This window comes from Pteropus medius, unplaced genomic scaffold (assembly GCF_902729225.1).
Source record: "Pteropus medius unplaced genomic scaffold, Ma_sr-lr_union100, whole genome shotgun sequence".
Classification (NCBI taxonomy): domain Eukaryota; kingdom Metazoa; phylum Chordata; class Mammalia; order Chiroptera; family Pteropodidae; genus Pteropus; species Pteropus medius.
Window position 1 is genome coordinate 22,230,767 of NW_024351730.1, and position 18,446 is coordinate 22,249,212.

Consider the following 18,446-nt stretch of genomic DNA (forward strand, 5'->3'; position numbering starts at 1 on the left):
TAGAGCATGAAAAGCAGCTATAACATAATAATGAGCACAGTTGTTTCAATAAAACTTTATGAACACTGAAATATGAATTTCCTATTTTTTATTATTATTCTTTAAAAATATTATTCTTTAAAAATTTTTTTAAAAAAACATTTAAAAAAATCTTGCACAAAGTCATTTCTCAATTTTAAAAGATTACAAATGTTAAACAAGAGCCATTATTTGGCCCATGGACCATAGTCTGTCTACCTGTGGATTATCTTTAATTGCTTGAAATGTTCATATTAAAACACAAAGCTCTAAATGCAACCTGATATCTTGGATTGGACACCGCAACAGAAAAAGATTATTGATAAAATTTGTGAAATCTGAATAAAGTCTGCAGTTTAAATATACTGTACAAATATTAATAAATGTTATCATGTAAGGCATTTACATTAGGGGAAGCTGGAATAAATTAGAGTAACTCTTCCATAAATCTAAAAATATTTCAAGTAAATAGTTAAAAAAGAGCAATCACCCACAACCGAGAGATCTTAAGATACTCTACAAATATCAGCATTGTCTAACAGAACTTTCTATGATAATGTGTTTGATATCTGTGCTGTTCAATATGGTAGCCACTAGCCATATATGCTTATTAAACACTTGAAATATGGTCAATTAACAGCCGCTATAGAAAACTGTATGAAGGATCCTAAAAAAAATTAAAACTAGAAATACCAAATAGATTGAGCAATTCCATTTCTGGGGATAAATCCAAAGAAAAAAAAAACTCCAACTCAAAAAGATGTCTGCACTCCCATGTTCAGAGCTAAATTCTTTACAATGGATGGACCTTGAGGGCACTATACCAAGTGAAAAAAATCAGACAGAGAAAGACAAATACAGTGAATCTCATTTCTATGTGGAATCTAAACATAAAGTCATTCATAGGAAATGAGATCAAATTTTGGGGGGCAGAGATATGAGTAGAGGGAAATGGAAGAAGGTGGTCAAAGGTACAAATTTCCAGTACAGGATAAAGAAGTACCAGGGATGTAGTATACAACACGATGGCTATGGTTACCAATGCTATATAATATATACAAAAGTTGTTAAGAGAGAGTAAATCCTAAGAGTTCTCATCACAAGGAAAAGTAACTTTTTTTCTTCTTTTGGTTTTTCTTTTGATCTTATATATATGAAATAATGTATGCTAACTATACTTACTGCAGTAATCAATTCACAATATAGGTAGGTCAAACCATTGTGCTATACATCTTAAACAGCGATATATATCAATTATAGCTCAATAAAACTGAAAAAAAAAAGATAAAAAGAAATATGGCCAGCTTGATAAAGATAAATCTTTAATTCTGTTTAATTTTAATTTAAACAGAACACATGGTTAGTGGCTAAGCTATTAAACTATGCAATTGTACATTTTTCTCATTCTTTTAAAACTAAAAATCAGAAATGAAATCAAATTTTAAAAATCTGTTAATATTTTATTTGAAATACAAGCAAACTTTTGATGGTGTTACCTTATTAAATTAAAACATAAAAGAACTTTTTTATTTGGAGAGAGAAAAATATACCAATAAAGAAATTTATTTATGGGAAATTCAAGATAAAATCCACTGTAGCTTCTAAAAAGATTTAAAAAATGTAACACCATTCTAAACGCACCTAATACAAACACATTTAAGTTAACTGAACGCAACAATCTCTATCTGGTCCGGTCAGAGTAAAAATATTAGAAAACCACCAAGAGTTTTCACATTACTGTGTAAATAAGCAGCTACAGAATGTCAGAAAATAAAAACTTACCTGAGGGACTTGGAGCAGGTCTCTGTAATGGTCTAAAACCTGGAGCTTTGGAAGTATCAGACTGATGTAAGGGATCTGAATTTGGCAAATATGAGGATTTTCCTGATAGCATAGATTCTGGTGTTGACTGAGATGAAACAACAGATCCTCCCCAGAAAGCATGAGCAGGAGTAGGGCTGTTTTCAAACAATGTGCTAAAGGGCCCAAATGGTAAGGGCGCAGTGAAATTGGGAGCAATAGGCTTATTTGCTGGATGTACTGAATTTTGACAAGCACTTTGTGTACTTAAGGTCGAAGGTAACTGGACAGAAGAGGGAACACTGTGAGGTCTTTTAATGTGATTGACATTGAGGACTGCAACAGATGAATTCTGCACTGGAGCTGGATTCTTGTGAGGGGCAGTTGTGCCATGAGAGGGTGGTCTAATAGCAGGGGTTTCCATTTTAGGAGCAGGCTGGGAGCATCCCATTTGTGCCTGAGGCATAGGGTAAGTCACTGGGGCAGCAGAAGGCACTGCCGCTGGAGCAGAACTTGTTGTTGCTAATGGAGGAACAGTCATTCTAACTTCCGGGGGAGGAACCTGAGACTGCTGAAGAGGTGGTCTTGGCTCCTGAGAAACAGACCCCGGAGGTTGTTGCTGAGTAGAATGAACTGATGAACTCCCAGAAGAACTGCTGCTGTTTGAAGGTCTACTATTTGCTGTTTCTACTACTGGTGGACTACTTGCTTCCTGTTCAGAGGAAGATGCCCCTTTATTTGGAGATGCTGTTCCACAATCCAAAGGGCTGTTTCTAGAAACCCCTCCTGGCTGGGCTGGTGGTGATGGGGAAGATGGGGATGATACTGGGTAGTGTTCTTTGGCAGTAGGCATAGGATATGTGGCATTTGTGGGTGCAGTGCTGTTGTTGCTTGCTGTAGTTGTGACTGTTGTTGTGGTGGCATTGGATGTCTTCACAACTGTGACAAAAAGCTGCCTTCTGACGGAAGGTGAACTTGGACTGCCATTTGTAGATGTACCAGGCACCGTTGAAGCTGATGAACTGGTTGTAGTTGTTGGACTTGAAGTTAAAGAACCTGCTGAATTCACCTGAGAACCACTGCTATTCTGATTGCTATGGCGAGGCACCATGTGAGGCTTAGGCGAGTTAGTAGCTCTGGCAGGGCTCAAAGGCCTGACAGGAAAAGGACCCCAAGTGGATTGAGCTGGTGGAAAAGTACCTCCAAAGTGGGTCATGGGCAACCTTGGTGGACGGATCTGCTGGAAAGTCTGAGCAGCAAGCAAAGCATGTGCAAATTGTGGAGGAGGATATGCTAATGGAAGAGAAACTGGAAAACCAGGCCTCACATTATTCACTGGGTTCTTAATGGTTTTGTGAGTAGATGCAGAAGAAATTGCAGGCACAGTGAGTGCTGTGGCAGTTTGAGATGTTGATGACAGAGCTACAGTCGTCATTTTAATTCCCATTAAAGAACTGTTAGCAGCAGTGGTGGTAGGTGCTGATGACCCTATTTTGGAATTTGCTGAGGAGCTTTTCAAACGATTCTTTGGAATAAGTTCATCAATCTCTTTGTCTGGATCCTTGATCAGAGCATTGATCAACTGAGTTGCTTGTCTTGTTGATTCAGTGCCACCCCTACAAGTTGACAAAAAAAAATTAGGTCCAACCTCCTCTACTTTTCAATATGTAAAGCCTAAATTCATTCGTGTGTGCACATACATACATACATACAGAGAATAAAGAAAGTTAAGCAGCAATTTTCTGACTACTCTTGAGTTATTCTGCAAACAAAGCCATAAACTGTCCCAACATACTACTATATTTTTCAAAGAATAGTAAATGATTTATTTTCAAAAAATTCATTTTACTCTTGTTTCCTTAGACTAAGAAATCATTTTCCTACTATAAAATCCATTAGTTAGAAAAAACACTGCACTTAAAAGCCTATAATGCTACCGTAAAGTTAAACAGTTGATCAGTACTAAAAGCAATACAAGTAAACAAAATATAACTAAGTAAGAAAATAGTATTTTATTTTAAATCCTGCTACCTAAGATGACCCCATCTATTACATATTTATTAGTGGTTTCTCTAATAATAGAACAATTATTATAATTTCTTTTGAATGATGTCTCAAAATGAGAGAGTAATCCTGATAATGCCAACGACCATAAGGTCAAATCTTAGTGTTGGATTTTCAGGAAAATATCTGATTGCAAGGAAAGCCTCATGGAAACCCTAAGGGAGAAATTACTCATATGGGGTTATCCACTTCCCTCTTCTCTAGATAAAGTAGGTTGTGACAACCTACCTATTCCAGGACAGAGAAAAACAAGATAGGAGAGGAGTGTAAGTACAAAACAGCGATGGCTAATTGCCTCCTTCCTTTTGAGGTAGGCTATATAACTATCATCCCTCCTATTACTACAATGGGGCACCTGCCTCTCACTACCAAACTTATAATTTCTTAGATTAACATCTTTCTTTTAAGGGTATTCAGGCAAAGACATATTCAATTCAAGACAAATATCCACTTCAGGTTTAAATCTGTTACTAAGCTCATATTCTAAGGACACAATTTCAGAATAACGAAGCTCAAATGATAATTAAGAGGATAAGAAACCTACTGCTTTAAATGTGTTAGAGACCCATTCCTTCTTAAAAAGTCTCAGAATAAATTTTTAAGAATGTCATATGAACAATTTATATAAGGAAAAGATAATCTAAACCTTTGCCCCCCACACACACTTCCTTTAAAGCCCTTTGAAATACATCACAAGAACATATGAATTAGAGAAAAAAACTGTAAATGTTACCTTCTAGAATTACTATTTTAGAAAGTATGCTTTTAAAATGTTCCACTAAAAACTCAAATGCTTATATTTCATTAAGCTATAGTGTAATAAAACACAAAGGAAGAAAACATAAAAGACAAAATTTTGCCTTATAGTTATTATCCGGTCTCCTGTCTTGTCTTTCTGCTTATCAATATCTATGTGTGCACCAGTGAACTCCCGAATAGCATTAATATTACAGCCTCCTCTTCCAATCACTCTGGATATCACAGTTGATGGAACAGATACTTTCTTTGACCTGTTTAAAAGTTACAAAAATAAATTAAGATAAATCATGAATCTTAATGATTATCATAAATACAGAATAGATATTGTTGAATAAGCCTATTCTACCTATTCTCACTCTAGGTGCAAACAGGGTATCTCAGGAAAGAGAGAAAAAGAGAGGGGGTTGGAGGGAGAGAGGAGAGAGAGGGGAAGGAGGAAAGAAAGGAAGGGAAGGGTTAGAGGAGAGAGGGAGAGGAGAGGGGAGAGGGAGAGGGGAGAGGGAAAGATAAAGCTTTACCATAGCTTCTTATCTCATTACCAAAGACTGGAATGTTTTTGACTTTCATCTCATGCTTCATTAATACCTGTAAAGTACATACTATGTAGATATGCACTGTGCTAATGCAAATACTAACGGCCAATAAGAGACATGAGTTCCTGTCCACATACACTGACTATGTAGACACCAAGTTAGAAAACTACCACACCATGCCATGAGTGCTTTAACAAGATATCCTAAATACGCAGTGGTTGGAGCACCGAATCTTGCCCAAGGAGTCAAGCGTGGCTTCTTGTGGTCATATTTAGGTGACTGACTCACATTCTTCTTTTTATTCTGTAATATATAACTGAAAGGATGATATTAAAAGTTCACTGTTTCCCTGCATTCTTCTACGGGCATTGAAATGATTATCCACAAATACGGAAACTCACTAAAAGGATGTTCGGTAGTGTGAGAAAATAGAAAAGTCCACTGGAATTTCAAAAAAGCAAAACCCATTTAACACTCGCAAAATTACAATTTTAAATATTCAGATTCAGGAAAGGTGGATACAAATTTCTGAGAAGTATAAATTAAAGAACACTTCTCAAAGAAATGCAGTATAACTCTAAATAAAGAGAATGAGCCAATTGTGAACAAGTATATTATCTGGAATGACTGATTAAATATTAAAATGTTATATTTTTTAAAAGGTAAGGTATGATCCCTGCCCTTTTACATACCTAATTAAGTTACTTGATAATTCTCTCTTCCCCGAAGGGAATAAGAATAAGTCAGTGATCATTATTTTCAAATTAGTTAAGAATTCCTTTGTATATCACAATATAAAATGCATGTAGAAAAATGAAGTACCTTACTTTTGTATAGAGAGTACTCTGATGTTGTGATTTCAGTTAGTTCAATAGAGTGTGTGTATGTGAATAAATTAATGTGTATGTTTGAGACAAAGCGAGAAAAGGACAGCTCTTGTTTCAAATAATCAAAAGTTTAATTTTTGATGGAATTTCTGGGAAGTTCTTTAAAACAGATTATCAAAGATTTATAATGGATTACATCCTTTCTAAGTTTGTGATATCTTATCACCTTTTAGTTTCAGGGATACTGTCTTACTTTTTGACACAAATTAGTTTAAAAATCCCAAGCAAAATATAATAAAATATTTTAGTACTAAAATCCTTGAAGTAGAGATATCCTATAATTTAAAGACAAGAATTGTTTAAAGCTACTATCTATTCATTCTTCAAATAGTTACAAACATGTAGCAGACATTACAAACTGGGCTCTAAGATTACAAATCTGAACAAAACACAATCACCTAAATGAATTTACATTAGTTCTCCACCAATACCAGCACCCATGGAGGTCAAGCAGATACCATAGTCATCTAACTTTTTATGTAAAATCTCCCAGTTTTAAGAATATTAGCACATACTTTTTTTCCCCCAACTAAAATAGGATAAGGTTGTCTCTGTTAGCCAGATTCAGCCTTGGGCCACCATTCACAACCTTTGGAATACTTTGAGGAATTTAACTGTAAGGCAGTAAACCGTACTTGACTATGAGATACAGCACAGAAAAAGAATGAGAAAAACAATAAAATTAACAATTACTCACCTTCTTACAACTTCTTTCCACCCTTCTTCTCTCTTTTGTCCACGCTTAGGACTTGCTACTGTTAACTTCCCATTTGGAGAGGAAAGGGGAGATGGACCAGATTTTGTGCAAGTGGACAGAGAATTACTGGTTACTTCACTGACAGTCTCTGACAATCTTTAACAGAGGGAGGAGAAATACATTGAACATAGAACAGATGCAGATTTTTTAAATGATAAAGGCAGTCAACTACAGAAATTTATTCTTTTTAGAATAAATATGGTGAACAAATGAAGAACTTATTTTTCACTTTTCAATATTTCACATAACATGAAGAGCCAATTTTTAAGACACTATATAGAGATCGAATTTAGCAGAGCTGAATCACAGTAATAATCCCTGAGAAACCACAATCTGTACTTCTCATGGGCTAAGTTTAACAACCAAAATGATAAATTATATAGCAAAAAAATTTTATCTCTCATTAATACATAATCTAAAAAACAGCCTTTTCTTCAAATCAAATGAAATTGTGCCTTCTTTAGCACAAACGCAAATCCTTATTCTGCCAGTTGTTAATTTGCTTGCTTTACCAAAAAATTCAGCAACAAAGTGTTTCATGATAAACAGTAAGTGAAAATTAGAACTAACTTTACTGAAGCCTTGCCAGAAACAGGTTTTCTCTCCTCCTTTGGAAATGTAACCAGAACTGATGGCTGCTTCTTGTTGGTCACGGTGGTAGTGACCACAGCAGGTGAATGATTGTCACTCTTTCGGCTGCTGTTGCTGTTACTACTTTCATCACTACAGCTGGAAATCCTCATGTTATCACTGTCCCCACTCTCGCTGGTGCTGCTGCTCTTGGACTCTCCGTTCACTTTCTCTGGCTGACTGTATGAGATTGGTAGTGGATCATCAAATATAATTTGAACATTTTCTGGAGTAATTTTATTTTTCCTGTTTTTCCTCTTTGAACTGGTTGTAGTTATGGTATTATTTCTTTTACCATGGGAACCTGCCAAAGTTGTCCAGGTTGCAGATATACCTATGGTAGTAGTGGTTGTGGCACTTGGAGGCTCTGTCAAGACTTCAGGCTCATCTGTAAAAGTAGCAATACTGCATTAGCAAGTTCTAAGTGCTCTTAGGATATATTTAGCTTTAAGCACTTGAAGAGAAATGAACCCAGGAGTTACCTTGCTACTATTAGACATAAAGTCATCAGTTATTCCAGCATTCATTAGTAATGAGATGGATATGACTGATCTAGTCTCTGCCCCTAAGTCCTAAACAACGCATAGTAGGCACTGCAAGGAATATTTTGGAGACGATTTGGGAAATATGAATATATACTACATATTACATATATTACATAATTATTAAATTTCTTGGGTATAATAATGTTATCATGATTATGTAAAATAATGTTCTTTTTCTGGGAAATACATACTCAAGTATTTAGGGCTGATTTCGCATGATACGTACAGCTTACATGCAAACTGTTCAAAGAAAGAGAGAGGAAAAATGATAAACAAAACAAATGTGCCAAAATGTTACAAGACTCTAGGTGACATTCAGGTGTTCATCATACTAATCCTTAAATTCTTCCGTGGCTCAAATTTTTTTCAAAATAGAAGGCTGAGGGGAGGGAGAAGTTAACACTCACCCACAAGCACACCTACACACACAACTGCACACATATTTGGTGGTTTAATGGCAATGGTTCCTCCTCACACTATCATCTCAAATAATCTTTTAGTCAAAATCTAGTTAAAAATTATTAGCTTATTTGAGAAAAATCTGAATATGGTCTGGATTGTAGAGGTGACTAAATTACTGTTAATTTTTTATTAGGTATTATGATTATGTAAGCAAATATCATTCTTATGATGTGCATTGAAGTTTTACAGGTGCAATGTCACGATGTCTGCAATGTACTTTCAGATGGCTTAGAAAATATGTGTAACATTTGGAGAAAAAAGATGAAATAAATATATGGTAAAATGTTTATTTTTAAAATCTAGGTGAAGTGTATTCAGGTGTTTGTTTTATCATTCTTTCAACTTGTCTGTAGGTTTGAAAATCTTCATAATAAAAAGTTGAGGAGAAGTCAATAAGTGAAAATAGCACATAAATACTTTAAGGGCTTAATAACTTAGAAATTTGTTTTTAGTTTAAGTTACTGATATTTACGAAAATATAATTTTCAACAAAATGTATCATATGAAACAAATTAGATGGTTGTTTCAAGAAAATACCTTCGACTTTATGCTTTTCTTTTTCTTGAGCAGCTTGGAGTTCAAAGTTCTCTTTATTTTTGGCTTCGATTTCTTCTAGTTTTCTTCTTTGTTCTTCCTTTTTCTTTCTTCTCTTCTCCTTTCTCTTTTCTCTTTTGGCAGCCAAAGCTAGCCTCCGGCTTTCTTCCCTTAACTGTTAAAGAATCAAAAAAATAGAATTATAACATTGGAATAAACCATGGGAAAAAAGTCACATGATGTCATTTTTTCATGAGAAGCAGGATACCATAAAATTCAAAGTCACAGAATTCAATTTATTGTTCAATCAAGATCATATTCAAATTACTATAAAGAGAAAATATTTTTAAAGGGCCAAGATCAAATTAATAATAAAAAATCTAATTTTAAAATGGATGAATGATAAAGAGAAACAGGGCTTCATAATCACTAAAGAAATGTAAATTAAAATAACAAGGTACAATGTTTCATTCACTAATTTGGCAAAAATAAAAAAGATAAGTCTACAGCCATGCTACCCTGAAAGTGCCCAATATCATCTGATCTTGGAAGCTAAGCAGGGTCAGGCCTGGTTAGTACTTGGATGGAAGACCATCTAGGAAAACCCAGCGCTGTAGGCGCTTAAAAATAAATAAGTAAGTAAGTAAGTAAGTAAGTAAGATATCAGGTATCAGCATAAGTTTTGGAAAATGAGTTTTTTCTTATACTGCTAAGGGTATACATATTTACATTTTAGGAAAGGTCATTTGAAAGCCTCCTATGAAAATTACAAACTGCTTATCCTAATAATTTATCCTTTGTAAAAGAACTATCTCTAGTGAAAAAATATAAGTTCAATAATTTCTACTGCAAAATTAATTATAATGGCAATAAATGGAAATAAGTTAAATCAATGGTGGGAGCAGATACATTAACAACAATATGTATTCACAAAATACCCAGCAGCCCTGAAAAGTGTTCTAAATATATACTTGGAAAAAATGCTCATAATTTATATTTGATAGAAGAAAAAAGGTCACACTGCAGACCAATGATCCCATTTACAGGGGAAGGGAACCTTTATGTGTGTCTATTTGTAGAAGTACGGAAAAAAGACTGAGAGGATTCAATTCAAAGGCTTAATGACTACCTCCAGAGAGTGGACCTGGAAAGGGGTAGCAGAAAGATGGTTTAGTTTCAATTTTACTTTATATAACTATACATTGTTTCTCTTTGTCAAAGTGAGTACATTACTTTCATAGGCCCCCAAAATAACAAAAAGTTTAAAAGTCCAATAACATGTCTTAATAAGCTACTTTAACTATTTTCTTCTTTGGTTCATAAAGTGGGACAATCATATTCCAACTATTTTGTTTGCATGTCTTCTAACAGATGTTTCTGTCTATAATCTAGTGTTCTCTGTCTATAATCTGGTGTTCTATATGTTTATATGTATTTTAAATATTATGTGTCAAAACAATAATACCCAGTTTACAAGGAATGTCACAATATCCTAACTAATGAAACCAGAGCTCAAAGACAAGCTCATAGGCCAAATCAGATCTACTTTTCATCAGAAAATGTCTTAATTCATATTTTTAAGCCTTTTGCTTTTGCTAGATACTCCTCTTGCCTTTGTAAATTATCTCTGAAAGGTTTTGCCCACCTTTAAAGTTATTACATCTGGGGCAATACACCATATATATATTCTCTTGGGTGTAGAGATATATCTTTTATTCTTGAAGAGAAAAATAGTTGAGAATCTGTAGAACCCTGGTATTTTCTCAGGCAGATAAAATTTCAGGAAAGGATACAAATGGAAATTGGAAGTTGTAGAAATTGTCTCAATAGCACCCCCTAGAAATTTTTGCTGGTCCTCCAGAAATACACAAGCACCAGTGTGAAGACCAGGAGAGGGAGGAGCTTTTGACCTTTCAGAAGGACTAGGAAGAAAACAGTAATTGTTTGGTGACCTTCACTCCCTAGTTTACTGCAGGGGAGGAGGAGTAATATCTGATTGGTGATTTTGAAAGAAAGAATTGAGCATGTGTGACTCAGCTCATTAAAAAGAGCCTGACTTTACTGAGGCTAGCTGCCCATCCTCAGGAAAAGTGCTTTCTCTGCCAGAGCTCCAGTGAGAGGCCTGTGGTTGTCCTGTCTTGCTCGATTTTAACGGAATAAATGGTACGTTTAAGGGGGAGAGGAGTAAAAGTCAGGGGGAAAAATGTACCAGAAAAATATTTTCAAAGCGACTGAGGCTATCGATATAACAAGTTCAGGACTTTTGGCTCAAACAGGATGGATTTTTGATTTGGCTAGATTTTTAAATTTATCCTGTGGCAGAAGGTAATTGTGACTGGTATTCAAGGGAGGGGGAAAACTTTTTTAAAAAATATTAAAGTTTAAATCAGAAAGCAGGCTTTCATCAAGCACACAGGGCCTAGATGTGGGTGGGAGTGATGGGCTAGGGTAGGCCTTATTGTGTGGGTGGGACTGGGTCTTAGGTATGCCAATGCCTCTAGAGCCTTAACGGTAAATTCAGTGGGTGGAAGCTAACCCTTTGGCAACAAGAGAAAAGTCTAGATCTTCAAACGGTAAATAAGAGTTCAGTCCTAAGGGCTGGGTATTTACTCTTGTTTCTAAATTTTAAAATTCTACAGCTGGTGTTTTGATAATCTCATAGATCTTACTAACCCCTTTGGACTCACTAGGAAGTGGGGCATAAATTCGGAGGTCCTAAGGAAACTCTTTGTGGAAGAGATCTCAGACTACGGGTACAAAAGGACCTACAAGGCATGAAACTCTCTAAAATTAATTAGACAAAACAGATACAGATTTAACAGGCATCATAAATTTGCAGGTGGTAGTTGAAATTAATGAATTAAATGAGATTACCAAAGGGAAAAAGTTATAACTATGCATGTGTATATTTATGTGCATATATATAGGGGGGAGAGGAGGGAATATCCAATATTTAAAAAGAAGAGTAGTCTAAAGCCATGCTACCCAGAACAAGCCCAATCCTGTCTGATTCATCTCGGAAGCTAAGCAGGGTCGGGCCTGCTTAGTACTTGGATGGGAGACCGACCACCTAGGAAGACCAGGTGCTGTAGGTGTAAAAAATAAAAAAATAAGGAATTGTAAGCTGATAAGGTCTTTGCAATCTATGAGGTCAACCAAGGGTTGCCTCGCCTAAAAAATTAAAAAGTAAAAATAAAAAGAAGAGTAAATGAGACTTCAGGAAGGCACAATCAGGCACAGAAAGACAATTAGGAGAAAGTGGCTTCAATGGGAAGAGAGAGTTTCATGAAGGAAGGCAAATGGACATTTGTAAGTATTACAAAGTATCAGTAAGAACTGAAAAGAGGTAACAGGATTTGGCAGTTAAAATGTCACTGGTGATCTCTGCCATAGTTTTAGCTCATTGAGTAGTGGGGAAACAGGCAAATGGTCCTGGACTGAGGATTAAACATTTTTAAAGTAGAGTCAATAAGATTATTCTCTTAAAATATTTGGAGAAGGAAATAAAATACTAAGTTTGAGGTAAAGTTTCATTAGGATAGTTACCTTGATTAAGTTGTAGGCAGAGGGTAGGAATTAATGAAACAGACAATGAAGATAAAAGAGTGGTAATAACTGTGGCAAAGGAAAGGGCACTAACCCAACTGGCATTTTTTGAGGGTTCAGAAAACAAAATAACTTTTGAGAATTAAGATTTTTAAAATGAGAATTTAAGGATTTAGGAAGAAGCAGTACAAAGAAACACCATCTACAAATTTGTATATAATTTGTATATATGAAAGTGAACGAGATACATGACATGTAGAAAATCATAGTGAGTGATGAGCCTGGAAAAGATAGGAAGACCTGAATATTTGGAATTTCCCATGCAGACAATGAAGAAAGACTGAAGATTTTCTGAGGGAGTAAGGCAATCCTACCTGTGTATTAGAAAACTAAGGGAACTGTGGAAGAGTTACAATGGAACAAAGAATTAGATTGAAGGCAAAAGGTGACAGAGGCAGAGGCATTTATGTATAAAGCACGCTTTTAGAAGCTGACTGCAATACTTGAGGTGTGAAGTGATAACTCAAGAGGATTGAACAGAAGGCTCATAAAGAGACTGCCAAAGCTCAATTACAAGTGATGATGATGACACTGATACAGTTAATATGTAGGGAGTTTAATGTGTATCAGGTACTGGATTAAGTTAACATGACACTCATTTGATGGATGTACAGAATGGGAAGCAGCTGAAAGTGACATCAAAATTTCATTTCTAAATGATGGGTAGTGATATCAACAGAAAGGTCAAAAATTACCAGGGGAAATAAGGAGCTGGAGCCAAAGAAAATTTATTGATAACTTGCTACATACTAAGCATAGTTCTTGTCTCTTATAATTCATCTGTAAACTAGACAAAAATACCCCTGCTCTCATGAAGCTTAGGAAGCTATCATTTAGTTTGGGGGTGGGAAAGGCACACAAACGATAAACATAAGACACACATTACAATTATCTCTTAGTAACCATGGGGTATTGGTTCCAGGATCAGCACCCACAACCCCATAGATACCAAAATCTGAGAATGCGCAAGTCCCTTATATAATATGGCATAGTATTTGCATATAACCTACACACAGCCTCCTGTATACTTTAAATCATCTCTTAGATGACTTATATTATCTAATACAATTTAAGTGCTACGTAAATGGCTGTTATACTGTATTTTTAAGGAACTAATGACAAGAAACAAAAGTATGTACATGTTCAGTACAGATGTAACCATGTTAGACCTAATTACACAGCACACGTGAGCAATGATTTAACATTTTTTCCCCAAAATTTGTTCCTCAATTGGCTGAATGTGCATATGCAAAACCTGCAGACAGGGAAGGCTGACCGGACGTAGTTTTTAAAAAGGTGTCAAGGATAATGTAAAACAGGAATACTGGAACAGGGAGAGAGAAATGTATATATGGAAACAGGTAAGAAGTTTTGATTTTAAATAGGGTGACCAGCATTAAGCCTCATGAAGGTGAAGTTTAAGCACACATCTAAAAGATTTGAAGTGTTTCAGGCAAAGAGAACAGCCAGTCATAAGCTCTGTATGTTCAAGTAGTCCTGTAATGTTCTAGGAGGCCAGTGAGAGTAGTAGAAAACGACTGCCAGAGTATCAGGGGGCTTGATCAGCAAAGGCCTGGCAGAGCATTTTAAAGTCTTTCTTTTATTTTGAGGGTTTTGAGCAGAAGAGTGACATGATTTCATCTAAATGATGTGAGGATCACTCTAAGTGCTAAATGGAAAATAAAGAGCAATAATGGAATCAGGGAGACCAGCTAAGTAACTACATGTTATAATACATGTAAGGGATAATATTAATGACTTGAACCAGGGTGAGAAGTGATGAAAAGGATTAGGATTCTAGATATAGTTCTAAGGCAAAGGTAACAAGATTTTCCAACACATTAGAGGATAGAGAGAAATCAAGGATGACTTTAAGGTTTTTAGCCTGAGTAATCACAAGGCAGAGTTGTGGGTTTGGGGTGGGCAAAGATCAGGAGTTCACATTTAGATACAAGTATGAGATGTCTAATTAGCTATCTAAATGGACATGTTGAGTAGCAAGTTGTGTATGTGGCGTTGGTGTTAGGGAAGGCATCTAGGCAAAAGATATAAATTTGGGATCAGCTGGGATATATTTAAAGTTAAGAAGCAGGATGAGATGACCAAAGGATAAAGAAGTAGATCATGTAATAAGTTAAGGGGCTCACCAACTAAGAAGGGGAAATGAGGAGGAACTAACAAAGAAGACACAGAAGAAACATCAAGAGAGGAAGGAGAAAAACCAAATACTGTAATAGTCCAAGTGAAGAGTGTGTCAGATGTTATTAGGCTTAGTCCAATAAGGATAGAGAAGTAATCTTTAGATTTAGCTACTTGAAAGTCACTGGAGACCATAAAAGCACAGTTTGTTTTGGTGGAGTTGTGGGAGTTATCAGCCTGGCAGGAGTAGATAAAGGGGAAAAAGAATTAGAGACAGCCAAAATAGATAAGGGGCTTTGCTGCAAAGGAGAGTAAAAAAAATGGGCTTGTAGCTGCAAATTGGGAAGGTTTTAAATTGGAGAAATAAGGTTGTATGATAATGAGAATAATCCAGGACAGGGGGAATAAATGATAAAAAAGCAAGAAAGAGAATTGCTACGACAACATTTTGAGTAAGGGAAACCAGCTAAGATCTAGTTCACAAATGGAGGGAGTAGTTATAGAAAGTTTACTTGGTAACTGGTAGAAAGCATATGGGTACAGGGATTAGTGGGTGGGAAAGTCTTTGGCAGTTTTCTTCTGAGGCTTCAGTTTTCTGACTGATGATCTAGGTCATCAACTGAGGGTGGAGGAGAGGATGTATTGTAAGTGTGGCGGGGGGAGGGTAGGGAACTAAAGGAGACAGTAATAAAGAGTGGTGTACAGGAGTGGGAGAATGAGTTAAACTAGGGAATTACAGAAATCTAGAGAGAGCAAAACTAAAAAGATAGGATGTTTAATCAGAGAATGAAATATATAAAATTAAAATTGTGGAACAGACATATTAAAAGCTTACAGTGATGGCAAAAAAAAAAAACCCAGGTGAAAATATCTATTAGGGATATTATTGAAATATATCCTACTTAGCTCCTTAAAAGGTTATGAAAGTTTACAAAGAAAAAGGTAAGGAGAAAAACAATAAATAATTAAGTGGAAGGGTGAAACAAATATCAAAACTGGAAACCAACAATATTCACTAAGGGTCTTAACAGCCAAGAATATAGCCTCATTTTTAATGTCCTAAGAGAACAAGCAATTAACTGCATGACGATTCCATAGTTTGACCAGATGAACCGCTGAAGAGCAGAGACTCTACCACATAGTGAATAAATGTTTGCTGAATAATGGTAAGGGAATGAATCTGATAAATAAAATGGGCAGTATTCTCACCAGCAGTTTTTACAGACCTACTAACCAAAATTTTAGAAAGGCTGATCAAAGAAGCATCTTTATACAAGCGCTAAGTTACCCATGCAGAACATCAACTTAGACCAGAGCAGACCAAACCTAGTGATGTTTCTAAATCAGAAATGCTGGAGCCAGAATGTACTGTCTCAGAAGTCAAAAAAGTATATTTTCCTAGATGTAAACTGGAACTAAAAACACAGTTAACTGAACCCTATCAGATCCCAATCTAGTAATTTTTTGAAATAGAAATAGTAGGCTAGAGTTCAGGAGAAAAGAGTCTCCTCTATAATTAAGAATTCTATCTATGTGCCACTCCCATTCAAAACTGATTATAAAGTATCAGTGCATGTGGAAGAATCAATTTGCATCTAATTTATGATTAAGAATTATTTATCTCCACTGAGTTTTAATATTATGGAAAAACGTGTAATGACATTTCAAAGAAGTTCCTTTGACCTGCTTTAAACCCGAGGTTCTTGAAAGCATGAACATCAAGGTTAAGAAATGCTGGCAAAAACTCAAGAAAACAACAATCATGTATTACTGACGGTAGTAGAAAAATATTCTGAAAGTATCAAATTTAAAATATATTGACCCTAGTGAAGAAACTTGCTCTATAAAAATAAAAGCACCGAAATATAAGAAAATATGTATAAGGATGTTTGTTGCAACATTATTTATAGTGACAAAAAGCTGGAAACTACAGAGTATATTCTGCACTTATTTAAAACACTATTAACTATTAATACCTATCAGTTATTGAGGGAAAAAACAAGTATTAAAGTAATATGTTTCCATGATTCTGTTTTTTAAAAGAGTACACACACCATCTCCATCTCTGTGAATATTTAATTGTTCACCAAATATTTATTTGAGTGCCTTTACAACATATCAGGAACCATTTTGTGGTGCACACATTCAAGTGACAGAAAAACAAAATAACTAAGTAAAATACAGTATTTAGAATGTTAGAAAGTAAAAATAAAGAAGGCAAGAAGAGTAGAAAGAGTGTTTGTGGGAGACTAAAATACGAGGCATCTGAAAGGGACATTCGAGGCAAAAGGCACAGCAAGAGCAAAAAAATAAAAAATAAAAGAATAGTCAGTATGTAGGGTCTTAAAAGGCTTTATAATAATAAAGGTGAGAACTTTAGTTACCATTCAAGGTTTTTAACTTTAGTTAACTTATAATGATGACACGGTTTTCTTTAGTTATCTCTGCGTACTTCATAGTGTAAAATTAATACATTGCAATAAAGAAAAAAGAAACTCTGAAGTTGATTGAGAACAGATCTCCTTAATAGGATATCTCCAAAAAGCTGCTTCCTACTTTGTAATCCACAGGTATGCAATAAATCTCTAAATGTATTTAACGTAATGTAGAAACATCAAAGGTATGAAAAAATTAAAGATTTTATTTAAAAATAGATATGTGTCTCAGCTATAGAAAAAATGCCTCAAGACTCATAAAAATGCAAAAAGAAACGATTCATAAAATAACTATTACTTAGGGTATTATAATACTTTAGGAAGAAGAATTAAGAAGTAGGTTACATTCAATTAAGGGAGGAGAGGGAACCAGGGAATTCAGAATAAAAAAACTGGGTTCAAATCCTAGCCTAGCTTAGGCAAGTTACTTAACTTCTCCATCTGTAATATGAGGGTAATAATATTTTTACTGAGAAGATTAAAATAATATGTATCCTATCATAAAACTTGACTCTATTATATTGCCTGGTATTAAGTAAACAGACGAAACTGAATGTGAAAATAGGTCAAGTAATAGTTATAGTACTTCTAACAATGAAGATGAAATAAAAAAAGAGAAAATATTTTTTTAAAACCTCAAAATGGCTAACATTTGTTTGATGAGAACCTAAGCCAGAAATTTTAAATGAAGAATCTCCAATATTAAATACATTTTTCCAGAAAATAATAGTGTATTTTTATATTTAAATTAGAATAAAATGTTTAGAATTCATATTTTCTTTATGCAAGATGAAATGAAATATATGGCTTAACAAAGTCAGCAAGTATAATAGAAAAGAATGGACTTAACTATAACGGGTGTAGTGATCACTTTATAAATTTAAACAGTACATGCTACATTTTATAGTATTTTTAGGCTTTTTTAGAAGATGAAATATATCAGAATATGTATTCTATAATATTCAAGGCCAATCAATTCTTTTCCTGCTATGAAATACTATTTATATTACCTTCTAGAGTACAGAGTTATTGACAGGAAGGGGGTATAAAGAAGGAACTACTGGACTATCTAAACTATGCTGTTTTGAATATTTTATTCCCCTTAGGAATAGATGGGAAAGATGTTGTAGTTTGCCTGAAAGAGAAAAAAGTACAAGAGAAATCATCCATTTAAAAAATGTACTCATTAAACATTTCACCAAGTGGTTGTATTTCACTAGTTGGTTATTCATTGGTAGTGCATTTGATACTTCTAGTAAATCTTTTAGGTAACAAAT

At 34.8% G+C, this 18,446-nt stretch overlaps 1 protein-coding gene and 1 pseudogene across 6 annotated transcripts in view; one reads left to right on the forward strand and one right to left on the reverse strand.

The window, feature by feature from the left end:
- Window positions 1-18,446, reverse strand: part of ANKRD17 (ankyrin repeat domain 17) — a 139,109-nt gene that overhangs the window by 11,523 nt on the left and 109,140 nt on the right. For all 6 annotated transcript variants that reach the window (XM_039845414.1, XM_039845419.1, XM_039845415.1 and 3 more), the window contains 5 exons: window positions 8,993-9,164; window positions 7,389-7,836; window positions 6,759-6,914; window positions 4,743-4,892; window positions 1,801-3,434 (listed from right to left, as the gene is read on the reverse strand). In XM_039845414.1, coding sequence (XP_039701348.1) covers window positions 1,801-3,434; window positions 4,743-4,892; window positions 6,759-6,914; window positions 7,389-7,836; window positions 8,993-9,164 — 2,560 coding nt within the window. The remainder of the gene's footprint in view (window positions 1-1,800; window positions 3,435-4,742; window positions 4,893-6,758; window positions 6,915-7,388; window positions 7,837-8,992; window positions 9,165-18,446) is intronic.
- LOC120588464 (uncharacterized) lies at window positions 9,491-9,609 on the forward strand (annotated as a pseudogene).